At 34.6% G+C, this 13,512-nt stretch overlaps 1 protein-coding gene across 13 annotated transcripts in view; it reads right to left on the bottom strand.

The window, feature by feature from the left end:
- Nucleotides 1-1,252: 1,252 nt before the first annotated feature.
- VEZT (vezatin, adherens junctions transmembrane protein) overlaps nt 1,253-13,512 on the bottom strand; it is an 80,760-nt gene continuing 68,500 nt past the window's right edge. For 10 of the 13 annotated variants that reach the window (XM_019918385.3, XM_019918383.3, XM_019918386.3 and 7 more), the window contains one exon: nt 1,253-10,331. In XM_019918385.3, the coding sequence (XP_019773944.1) occupies nt 9,817-10,331 (515 nt within the window). In that variant the 3' untranslated portion in view covers nt 1,253-9,816. The other 3 variants (XM_019918379.3, XM_019918389.3, XM_019918388.3) reach the window with 3 other exon arrangements.

The raw sequence follows: 13,512 nt of genomic DNA on the forward strand, positions 1-13,512 counted from the left end.
CCACTTTCTCTGTAACCAGCATTCAGTCTGCAGAGCCACTGTGGAATTACCACAAATGTTCCCAAGACTATAGCTAAGCTTAGGAAAGTTAAAAACAATCATTCATTCATTACATAGGACAAGTATGATCCATTGGACGTTAACTCCCTTCTTAGTTCAGTATGTCCTTTCTGTCACGGAGGCCATATAAGTCAACAAATACAACAGGATTAGAATGTATCCAGTGGCTGACAGTCACTGAGAATGGTTAACATGGAGCTTTTAGACTTAATCTGCTGTTTTCACTCTGATAAAATATTTAATACAATGTGAGGCACCTGAATGACCAAACAAAACTTAAGACTAATGAATCCAAGGCCTTCCTAGACAACTGCTGTCTTTTGTGGGTATATTAATAAATTCTCAAAAAATACAATAGAAAAATAGAGACAGAAGAAGGAAGAGAAAAAGAAATTTTATCTTTTGGCTAATTCATGCTGCAAACACCAGAGTAAAAAAGGTACAAAATATAAAGAAGTACAGATTTTATTGGAGACTTCTTAAGCTTAGAAGGAACAACAATAATACAGATATGTACAAACCTACTGTTGGGTTTTGGTAAAATCTTTTAAAACAGTTGACAAGAATTCAATATAATTAAATACATAAAGTTATTAAAGAAATTACTGTGTTAAAAAAAAGTTATACTCTCAAGTCTTCAATTAAGGTTGGAAATGTACAGTTTTACTATATAAGTAGTCAAAAGGTAAAAATTAAAACATATCTGAAAGAATATTTTTAAATTATATTTAAAAAATACAGCTTAACACTCCAAAAGTATCTAAAGTGAAGGCAGACTTTAGAAACTTACTATCTAAATATGCCTAAACTCTGTTGGACAGTACACAAATTCCTGTTTTCAGTGTTCATATGTAACAATGTTAAAAGCGAGTACAAAGGCCCTCCCCTAACTGAGAATACTTATTCTACATACACCTAAGGTGGGCTCTGTCAAGAAATACAGTTAACTATGCTCACAGATTAGTGCACTCATACAAGAATGCCGATGACAGAACTTTTTCATGTTTGGGTAAATACAAAATGTCATAAATTCTGGCAGAAGCTGAATATAAGGCTCACTTATTTAATTCTATATAGTTCATTAGAGAAAAAATGAATGAGAAGACTTGAGGCATAAATTAAGAGTGAATTTACAAGATAATAAAAAGCATTTAAATCATTTAGCTTTAAAAAGAATCAAAATCCAAAATCATTAGATCCAAAGTCTACTGTTTTATTAAAATATATGTGTATATATATATATAGTAACATGTACAGTGTTTCGATTTATGCAAACAGGAAAACATTGTGCAAAAAGAAAAACACTGAGAAGCTTAAACATAATAAGATTTAAAAGGCAAAAATAATAGAATCTGTGGGATGAAGCATCTACATAATACATGTAGTACAGAACTAATCCCAGGGTTGAGTTCTTCAGAATGAGCTTCAACAGGCCCACAGTCCTATTTTAAAGGATTCCTCATTGACCCAATTTTTCTGGTGTGACAAGGCTTGGAGGAACAGCACAGTTTCAGCTCCTGTCATGTGTAGAGTCCCTGATTAGTCTGCAATTATTTCTAACATGGTCTAAACCTACTGAAATGCCAGTATTACCAAAAGTATACATTTTCATTGTGTATAATAAATAACCTTTGGATTTGGGGGTCTTTTCAATGCCTTTTCAGAAATCTTGTCCTCCAAATTAAACAAAACATGTTATGTGACTATAGCGATGCCACAGTTACGATGTTAGACTATTTGATTAATCAACTAGGTCAGAATATTTTTAAAATCCAGAGCAACAGGGAATGAAAAAAAAGGAAACCTGCTAAAAACCTTACAAAATACTTTTGTAAAATGTGAAGTATCAACCATTTCCACTCTATCATCCTAGATTTTCATCAACCACAGCAGATTCTAAAATGTAGCCTACAACGAGTCTAACAAGGGACAGTGTGTCTACAAATGATGCTAAGGTTCTTCCCAGATCTGAACCTCAAAAAGCAAGCTGGGGCTTCCCTGGTGGCGCAGTGGTTGAGAGTCCACCTGCCGATGCAGGGGACACAGGTTCGTACCCCGGTCTGGGAAGATCCCACATGCCGCAGAGTGGCTGGGCCCGTGAGCCATGGCCGCTGAGCCTGCACGTCCGGAGCTTGTGCTCCGCAACGGGAGAGGCCACAATAGTGAGAGGCCCGCGTACCACCAAAAAAAAAAAAAAAAAAAAAAAAAAAAAAAAAAAAAAGCAAGCTGAAGGCAATGTGGTAGATTCAGTAACAGATTAAAAGAAAAAGGCATTAGATTCCAGAAACAAGAGTTTAAATCACTTATCAGTGCAGCCAGAAAGCAAACACTAATACCTTTTAGAAACGATGAAAAATTAGTTAAATGAGACTGATAATAATATTGTTGAGTAGGAAGTCTTTGAGAAAAACAAAAACAGAAATCATTAATTTGGGGGAGAATTTGTTTTGGTGGCTAAGTTGTTTAACCTAAAAATAGAGACCTGATAATTAAGAACAATTCTTCTCACTGGCAATTAATAATAACCATATTACATACCACATTCCCATTGTGATAAATTACTATAATGTCAAAGTCTTTATCTTGTCCACTGTCATCCCTTTATTTTAGAAGGATTAACCAACCAATTCTTGCTAACGTGTAGGCACACATACAAAAAAAAGTGAACGCAGGATGTCTCGTCAGCCTCAGGTTATCTTCCATCTTCATACTCTTGACGTTCCAGGAATGATGCGCGAGTTTAGGTTGGTTCTAGGATAGGCCCAGGGGCCTGGTTTGATCTGGGATCCCTGGGACCATACCTAGAACAAACCCAAACAAAACCAAACTCCTTGGGAGTGCTTTCAGCTCAGGCAGACTTCTGGGCTTTTCACTCATATGGACCTCCAGGGCTGTACCAGAACCATAAGCCAGTCTTTAAGGGATGGGAGTAACATATCTGGAGCTTTCTGTACATTGCCAGATGCTAGTACTGTGCCTGAGTGAGCATTATTTAAGTCATGGTATGAATAGAAGGTACAGGTTGGTGAAATAAAAGTGCAGAAAATACTTTGATTTAAAAATGGAGGTAATGCAGATTGACTTGGGAGGGGAAAAAGTATATGTAATTTCTCAGGAAATATTATAAAAGAATAAACTTGTAAAAGACATGTTTTAGTTTTTAAAAATATGTTCAATGATAAAATAATCTGTAGGTAGCCAACCTTTAAGAAATGCTACAAAGTGAAAAATGTTAAGTCCAAAATAGTAAAATTACCCCTTAGCTTGAGAAACTCTTAAAATATGAGAGGAAAAATATATTTGTACAACAATATCTCAGAGAATATACTCACTTTTTAAAATAGTGTATTCCGAAGCATACACAACTTAAATACTGTCCTACTGCAGTAACATGTTTGATATATGCCAAACGAAATTCAGTAAATAGGAATGAGGCAAACTAATTTAATTGCTAACAGGTTAAAATATATTAAAATTTACAGCATTTAAAACACTATCATATGTATTTTAATTTATCACACATTTTAGGATATCCATAAAATCAACTCCTTATTCACGTTAAACTTTTATATGTGTGAATTCTGGAATCAATTCATCCTTCTTTTTGGTTTATAGCAATTACACTAAGTAGAATCATTTTCCTCTCACAACTATACTCAAAGAGAATTTTTCTCCTGTACCACCAAGCCAAGTTTGGCCTCATAGCTATTTTGTAATAGCAGCCTCAACTCAAGAAACTGGTTTGGATCATCTATTTTTTGATGAATACTATATCATAATTCCCTTCTAGTAGCATGAATAACTGAAAGCTGAGTTTGAGGCATGGCCATAAAATAAGTAGATTGATTCTCTAACTACCCTGTAATTAGATGGAAGGATGAATCAACATATGGTTACTAAAACACAATCAGCCTGTTGGTAAAACCAAGTTGTTCAATGCTAATCCCAGACAAATATCCCTTTCTAGACATTTGTATTTTGCTTGCAATCATTATAACATGCAAATTTAATGTTTATTTTTCACGAGAAAAATCATCATGCTTGATTAATTAACACATTAAATTATCATTTAAACATGCAAAATATAGAATGACAGTGGGAATTCAGTCATTCAAGTATCTGTCAATACCATTAGATCTAACACAGTAACATTTGGCCAGCTTTTAATACACATTTAATTGAATGAAAATAAAGATATTGTCTTAAGAACCTGCATAATCAAAGAATAAATTCTTTGTGTATAATTGTCTACAGTCTAAAAACCTTATTACTTCTCAGTTCTCTATGGTATCAATAATGAAAAGTTTCCTTATTTTCCAGGGCTCAACCTACTTCATGTTTTGGAAATGAAGATACAAGGTCTCTAAAAACAAAAGCAACATAACAAAAACAACCCAGCCAAAGAAATTCTTAGCAGCATGTGGCATCCAACTCAAATAGAAAGTACTATAGAAAATGCTAACTTGAGTGGACTGGTTTTAATTGGAGCCGAAAAATTAGAGTGAAATATATAGAAGGTAAAGTATGGAAACAAAATGGTTCCTTTTGTACACTAACAGCTCTCCTATTTTGAGAACAGGAATCTAATACAGTACACTTATTTTAAAGATAGCAATGAAATAGGTAGTAATAGATGTCACAAAATCCACACACTTAAGTATAATCCAGTTTTTCAGGTCTTCACTGAGTCAGTTTACTCTTACTTTGTATTTATACATTCTGCTAGCTGTCTTAGTCACCTGGTTTCCAAAACTGAAGCAGACTAGAAGAAGCATTATGAAGGTGGAGAAAGTCTATTGCTACAGGCACACTGCAGTGAGCACTAATATGAATTAGAGGAATCAGAACTATTAGAAAACAAAGAAAACAAAAAAGGCACAGCAGAATGGAGTTATTTAGTAAAGGGGCATATAGCTCTCAGTGCCTAATTAGTCTATTACAGTAAAACTATTGTTAGTAACGATCATTTTGACATCTAATTTATTTCATATATTGTTTGAGAAGACAGCAATACATAGTCAGTTTTAAAAACACTTCCATCAGGGCCTTCCCTGGCGGTCCAGTGGTTAAGACTCTGCGCTTCCACTGCAGGGGGTACGGGTTTGATTCCTGGTCCGGGAACTAAGATCCTTCAGAAATTATTTCAAAATTTTTAAATGCTTAAAGAGGTTTAAGCTCCATAGAAAACTGGGATATCTAGAATGACTCATTCCCCAAATATTCAGTTAGACAGTTCTTACTAAATTAGCCAGGCATGTTTAGTCTCAAACCAATTAGTTCTAGAATATAAATCTTGGTGAACACAGTTGAAGTCCATTTATAGTGCTCTAAGTTTTAACTCTGCATACTATACTAGAACATTTAACAAGAACAGAATATTTAACATTTCCCTAAAATATACACAATGATTTATATAAAGATGATAGTCAAATTTTCTTTTATAGCTGAATTCATTAATGTAAAGTCCTAGAAACATCACCATATAAAAACTGAATTAATACTTTAAATGTATGGCAATCATATATTCAAACAGGTATTTTTAGCAAATTCTTAGTAAAGAACTAAGAGGCAAACAAAAGTATGCTAAGCAGACAAACAGATACCACAAAGTCCATGCACTTTACTGACAGAAAACCCCTTTAAGCTTTGTTCAGTCTACTTACTCTTATTTTAGACACAATTCTAGCAAGCTTGGCAATCTGGTTTCTCAGTCCACAGCAGATTAGAAGCAGCAAATTAGGGCCTAGTGCGGAAGGCAGGCACACAAAACAGCAGCAAAAAGTGACAGTTGATTAAAGGGAAGATAGAGAAACCGTGAAAAACAGACATAACTCAAAAAGCATAGCAATACAAGGTCATGTAGAAAAGGGGCATTATATATCTCAGTAGCCCCTAAGTGAATTTCTGTTTATCACCCCATGATAGGAAGTAATGTTCTTAAAGATGACAAAGAAAACATGGACAAGTATAAAGTATATTTTAGAATATTTCTTATAAAACTGTTTTAAAAAAATTGACGATTAAACTGATTTGCTTCAGTTAACTGAAAAATTAACTTATGCAAGTTAGTCACCTGTCAATGATGACAGAAATGAATTGTTACTGTACTTAGGATATTTCCCCCCATATTTTCTCTTCTAAAATATTTGTAGCTTCATTTTGTAATTTTGTGTGATTTGCATAGATATGTCTTATAACTAGAATTGGAAGAATAAATCAACCTCTGTGTTTTCTCTGGTTATCATTCACGGCATATCCACTTTAGTTCAAATAATGAGTTAAACCACAGCATTATGGTATTTAGTTCTTGTTTTGTTTGGATACAGAAACAATATACTATGATTAAACCAAACCCGTTGAACTTTTCTTCCCACATGATTTCTAATAATTTATCAAAATATTTTATATTACTGATGATGTGTAAGTAAAAGTCAGTCACCAGAGTGAAATGACCTCTAGGGTTTACTTTTGATGAACACTCCGTTGACTTATAATTTTGTGAAATGTATCAGAATTTGATTCTTTCTATACTTTAACATTAAAAGCTTTACTGTTTTTATTATGTGAATCAGAATATTACTATTTATTTTTCAAGAAAATTGAGTTTAAAATTTTTTAACCTATTTTACTAACATATTTACTAAGTAGTTACTAATATAACCAAATCTTGTTTTCCAGCCTCAAAAGTTTTATTTCCTTTTTAACTATTGCTGAGAAGTCAGAAGTTGCAAACATCATTTAGCAATTCAGAGAATTTGGGTTTTGCTGGAAAAACTCCCCATGATATTATTACATCAGCTGCACTCAAAGCTTTTAAATGATGGTTCTGGAACTTAAACTTAGATCTATCCTTCTGTATTAAACCCTTAAACCCATATTCTTAAATTTCCTTAGTAATTTGCCTTAAATGTGTTTCTCCTGACTTGCTTGTCTTCAACTTCAGAAATCAAACTTGAGTCAATGCATCAGTTCCTAATGAAATATATTCACAAGTTGTTAAGTACAATTAATTTTAATGAGGTCTTAACTTATGAAGTCAGATAAAAACAGACAACTTGTGAAAATAAGCAGCAGACTGCAAATCAAAGACCAGCAAGAATCTCGCCCTAGATAGGCCAGATATGTAGACTTTTACTGAAAGCTGGGGGGAAAAAAGGCGGGGGAGGGGGATTTAAGATATGATAACTGTCACCAGATCATTTACTGCCATGACTTTCCTAACGGTAAGCAAAGGGCAAAAATCTTGTCTTCAGGAGTGATCTAAATGCCTCTTTTCATATATTCTTACCTTAAGTACTAGTTTTAAAATAAACGATGGAAACGTTCATATTAAAAGCTGTTAGGATATTACTCCTTACAAGAATTATTCTGTCAAGATACCACTGTTAAATTTGGAAAGCACAATTACAAATTTTCCCCACAAAGTATTTTCCCCAGAGGGCTTCTTTTGGACATAGGGTGGCAGCTATTAAAACCAGTCACAAGCCTGATAAGAAAAAGTGAAATATTATTTGAAAAGTAACAAGAATATCTAGTTATATTACATGGACTTATTTGTTTTATTTCCTAAGGTATTCACGGCAAGAAGAATAAAGTCCTAGACAGAAGTTCTTAGATTTTACCGGGTATAAACATCAGCTAGGTCTCATTTCAAAATGACCAACTAAGAATAATTGGGAGTATGGCCCCATATCTGTATTAAAAAAATAAGACCTACGATTTATTCTAATGCAGGTGGCCCCATGAAAAAAACAGAAAAACAACGACTTTTAGACTATTATAAGAGAAAATTAGGAATTTTCACAGGGAAGATATTTTATCTCGGAAATATTCTAAAAGATGACAAATTTTGAAAACTACATAAAAAGAACATTCAATTAAAATTCCAAGATCCTTATTTCATGGTTTCAGTAAGTAGAATTTTCATGGAACTAAGTAACAACCAGTGAATAAAACATCAGACTGGAAGGTTAGGAATTTCTGATTAAAATTAGTCTTTCAATATTAAAAAGTATCACCTTAGAAAGCATTAAATAAAACTGATATAATACTATGGAGATATTTTCCCCAAGCTGGTATAATAAAAATCATATATAATAAAAGAATTAAAAATTATTAAACTCTAATTCTTCTTATATAAGGTTACAGATTAAGAGAAAGATTACCAAGTTTTTCCATAATTCTTCTAAATTCAAGGAAAAAAGGAGTCTGGCAAACTAAGCAATTTAAAATGAAAATAAACTTTAAGCATTGTTATGTAAGAATATAATAGTCAGTTACAACACAAGATTTTTTCTTGAAATTTAGCTAACTATCTAAGTGGTAAACTAGGCCCACCCTAAGATATTGCTCCTAAGAGCTTAATTATGGGTTAAGTCCTAGAATATTTAGCAACAGGCAGAATCACTTATAGTACAAAGGATCACTACTATTCATATAAAACATAACCAAGTTTTTCCTCGGGATAAAAAATAAATTTCCTTAGATTAGTGAAAAAAAATCCCCTTTGGTATATGAAAATTTACTCACTTGAAGTGCTAAGTTACAGGAATTCAAAAGTGTTTTTTAACTCCAAAGGCATACTAGATTCACAACTTCCTTTCTAGGACAGCAGCATAAATTGAGTTTTTCCTACATTTTCCTCAAATAATGTCTATAAACTACGTCACTGCATAGGAGCTATAGGTATTAAAAAACAATATACTCCTGGAAATATCACTCTTTGAAAATGTAATCACAACACAAAACAGATGAGATTGGACAATTTGGAAAGCAACCCCTTTTAAGAGGTAGTTTGTAAATAAAGTATTAAGGAGACAAGGATGCTTTCCAGGAAGCCGACAGGATGTTTCCAGAATCTTATTAAGGTGGAGAGGTGTACAGCTTCAGGCTAGAAATCAGCAGCACGGTGACCTGCTTGTGTTAATGGCACCCATTATCTCTAGGCAAACTGATTAAGGGAACGTTTTTTGCAAAGTTGAGGATGAGGCCTCAGACTTATAGGGATCCCACTTTGATATAATCTCTTTTCGTTGCAACAAGAACAGAAAAAGATAAAACACACAAAACTGAAAGGGTAATTCTTAAAAAGGAACAATGTGTTTTTTTAAAAGATCATTTAGAAATCTTAAAATTAACCACTGAATACACATACGAACAAGGAAACATAAGACACGTTATAAGCCAAGTAATTCTGAAACTACATTTTAGTTCCAAACCCCAGTACACATCAATTGCATGAATTCAATTTTTTTTTTATTCAGACGTGTATCTTTGTTTTAAGACTGGTATAAACAAAAATAAAATACAAACAACTTGTTACTGACATGATAGCTGCAGTCATTAACTGCAAGAATACAGTAAAAAGGAGCCATACTAAATGTTAATATTCTTGCAACAGAATTACCCCAGTCATTTTATGGTAGTAAATTCTGGCAAGAAATGATAAATTCATTTGTTATTAAAGATACTTAAAGAATTTCCAAGATCAATCAGTTGTGCTGAAAATAAAATAGCAGTTTATTCAAAAGAGCCCTTACCTTTCTCTTATTTTCCTAAAAGATCTGCCATTTACAGGTAAACTACTATTTTCAGATCAGCTGTTCAAAACCAGGGTTCTTCCTGTAAATTCACATCTTAGCTTTAAATATAGTAAACTTACACTCATTTTCCCTTTCCAGTGGAATATCTAGTCTTGAAGTTAAAACACTTTCACAAAAAAGAACAATTTAAAATCCTTAATGGAAATCTTGGTTCTTACTTTTCTTCTACCTCATTTTCATTTTCTTGCATTATTTGTTCTTCTTCCTCATCACCAAAAGTCTGTTCCTGCATGGTAGTAAAGGAGAGAGATCTAGCAGCCACTTCTGCAGCGAGGCCAGCAGTGAAGGTAAAATCCGGTGACAGCTGTAGCTGTGCCAGCCTCTGCTTGATGGAGGGCTGCAATGAGGCCCCGTGGGTTGGGTGGGCAGGGGCCAGGCCACCTGCATCAGCCTGCTGGGACTCATCTTCGCTCTCACATTGGTAATACATTCTTTCTTCAGCTCCTTGGAGGAAGACTTCATTTGCAGAATTGTCTTTATTTTTACCATCTAGAGGGTATTCACATAAATACTCAGTCCTATTACTTATTTCATTGTCGGTTGTAGAGGGTTTATTATTTTCCTCTTCAGTATCATTTTTACAAACTTTCCCCATATCTGAATCCACTGATGGTTCTGAATTACTTATGGGTTCCACTGGATCTACAGGACACAAGGATTTCAACACAGCTTCAAAGGAAAAAAACAAAGAAAGAAAGAAAGAAAGAAAGAAAAGAAAGAAAGGAAGAAAGAAAGAAAGAAAATAACTAAAAACCCAGCAATGATTTAAACTTTAATTTAAACTCCCAGTAGTTTTTTCTTATAAAGAACAATAAATAAATAAAAGCTAAATAAAACTTGCCAGTAAATCAATGTAAATTTATAAAACCAGAGAACTTTATGAGATAAAATGCCTAAGATATGAAATGAGATGGAGTTCTGATGAATATTTTACAACACCTCACATATCTCTTATTCAAAATATTAAAGCAGTGGTTCTCAAGGTGTGGCCCTTGAACCAATAGCATCAGTCAGCATCACCTAGGAATTTGGTAGAAATTCAAATTCTTCGGCTCCATCCCACACCTACTGAACTGGAAACTGAGTGAGGACTGGCTATGTTATACAAGCCCTCCACTGGATTCTGATGCACACTAAAGTTTGAGAACCACTGTACTAAAGAATAAGCAGCATGGTTTTCACTAGTAGTATGTCAGATCAAACACCTAAGAGTAATCCAGGTAATCATCCTATCATCAACACATATATATTTACAAGTTAAAACAGCATGGGAAAAAAAATGCAACATACAATTCAACTCACTTGCCAACCACCTAACAAGACCCTGATGAAAATAAAGGCAAAACTTGTACACATTTTGTAATGCCACAGAAAAATATAAAATTAAATAAAACCTGCATTCCAGATCAACTACTGTACAGCGTAATACATAAATATTATATCCATACGGCAGAAGTTGTCCTTTCAAGGAAAATGAAGTTTTATTTAGCCCCTCTTGATGTTAGTAGGCAGTGGGTTGCTTGCTAGGCAGTCTCTCCTCCCATTATGAGGGGTTAGTACAATACAATATGTTATGAAGCATGACGGAAGAAAGAAAAAGCACGTCTTGAAGATCTGGCGTTTATTTAAAAAATAATTTTGTAAAACATGTCCATTTCCAAGAAACAGGTCCCTAAGCTGCAGTAACTCCACTAGAGAAGCAGCAACAACAGAAAAAAATGGCCACAGCAGGTTGCAGTGTAGAATTTCCCTCTCTAATTCCATTCGGACTTTACCCCTGTAGGCAGAGACGAAAACAACTCTGGAAGATGTACTGAAATTTTTCATGGGCAAAGCATTTTAAGGTTTCAGCTTTTTATTTATTTTCACAAACTAAATTAGCATTATTGCCTTTTCAAATGCAAACTATGGAAAACACATACCTGAAAAAGAGACACATTTCTCTCATCATTATATCTTTACCCATACTGTCAAGAAGATAATTTTAAAGCCACATGAAGAAAATACTAAACAATAAAAAAGGATATAAGTTCACATACAATGTTATTTTCAGATTTCATGTACAGTGTTAGTCTATAAATCTGCTAATTCTTAAAGAATGCAACATATATTAGAAGTTGATTGATATTCCTGATTATTGTTAATTAAATGGGGGCAGGTAATCTGTATAATGCATCAACTGACTAGTGTGTTAACTCTGTGTTAGAATATAAACCTTCAGGAGTATGGGGATTTTTGTCTCTCGATCTATGTGCTAGGGATACAGCAGTAAACAGTATCTTAATATCTACTTGTTGACTGAGTAATTTACTAAATGAATACTGTGGGGGATAATAAAGCCCCTATTTAAGACCAATTTAATTACAGAAACAAAAAAAAATTGAACGCATAGGAAACAACAGTGTCTAAAATATAATACTCTTAATCTCTGATTTATGTAGGCCATAAATATATGGACAAGCAAGTTTCAGGAACTCTGTTTTTACCGCTGCTTCTAGGAAGTTCTTCATCTACTACATGCTTTGTTGCTCAAGATGTCCTTTCATTTCACTAGAGTGCCCTCAGGTGTGAGGGTCCGTAGTGGTGGGAGAGGTGGTAGGACTGGAGCAGTAAGAGGGGGACTCATGGAGGAGAGACTGGTGGAGAGGACAGCATTCCTGGTAAAGGGATCACCATATATGTTTTTCATTAATAAAAACAGCAACCATCATCTAATTGGATAGATATAAGTAAAGGAAGATATTTATATTAGAAACAGTGGGGAATATAACTGGATGATGAACTCCTGATGGAGAGGCTTGAAACCAGGAAAAGGAGTTTAGATTCAATACAATTAGAAAGGGGGAACCACCATAGGTTTTTAAGATAGAGAGCTATTATCAGTGTGCTGTTTGAGAAAAATCTAAGTAGCTTTCAAGGATAGATATAAGCTATCCTAAAAACTTAGAAGCTATCTTCTAAGAATAGCTTAGAAGAAAAAGGTATTGAAAATGCAAGTCAACTAAGAGGCTATCACAATATACGACCATAATCTTATGAGGACCTGGGCTACAAAGGGGGCCAATGGGAAGAAAGAAGGATAAAATCAAGAACTGGGGGTTTCCCTGGTGGCACAGTGGCTAAGAATCTGCCTGCCAATGCAGGGGACATGGGTTCGAGCCCTGGTCTGGGAATATCCCACATGCCATGGAGCAGCTAAGCCTGTGTGCCACAACTACTGAGCCTGTGCTCTGCAGCCCGTGAGCCACAACTACTGAAGTCCGTGCACCTAGAGCCCATGCTCTGCAACAACAGAAGCCACTGCAATGAGAAGTCCGCGCACTGCAACGAAGAGTAGCCCCCGCTCACCGCGACTAGAGAAAGCCTGCACGTGGCAACGAAGATCCAACACAGCCAAAAATGAATAAATTAAAAAAAAAATCAAGAAGTGTACATCTGGACAAGGGAGGATGGTAGTGCTCCTAAGAGAAGAAAAGAGAACGAGGAGGAACCTTCCAGAGTATAGGTAATCTATATACTTCTAGTGAAAAAGAGAAAAGGAAGAGAAGGCAGTTGAGTCTGAGGCTCCACATACTCTAAAATGGAAGGGAAGTCCCACTCTACCTTCTTAGAAATCCATAGGAATTAATTCCTGAATTACGAATTAGCTAGTTTGATATTGTCAAGTACTAAGCTTCCCCTCTTTCCCTCTCCTGCCTCCCATGAAGTTCGACTAAAGAAATGAAGGGTGGTTAACATAAAGAAGTTTAAGGGTAATCTTAGGTATTACCAGTCATCCAACTTTGTCCAAATCCAAGTATGGAGACAGCGTGCACAGAAGCATCTCTGCTTCCCATCTACTAAAGTGCTC

The sequence above is a fragment of the Tursiops truncatus genome, chromosome 11 (genome assembly GCF_011762595.2).
Source record: "Tursiops truncatus isolate mTurTru1 chromosome 11, mTurTru1.mat.Y, whole genome shotgun sequence".
Classification (NCBI taxonomy): Eukaryota; Metazoa; Chordata; class Mammalia; order Artiodactyla; family Delphinidae; genus Tursiops; species Tursiops truncatus.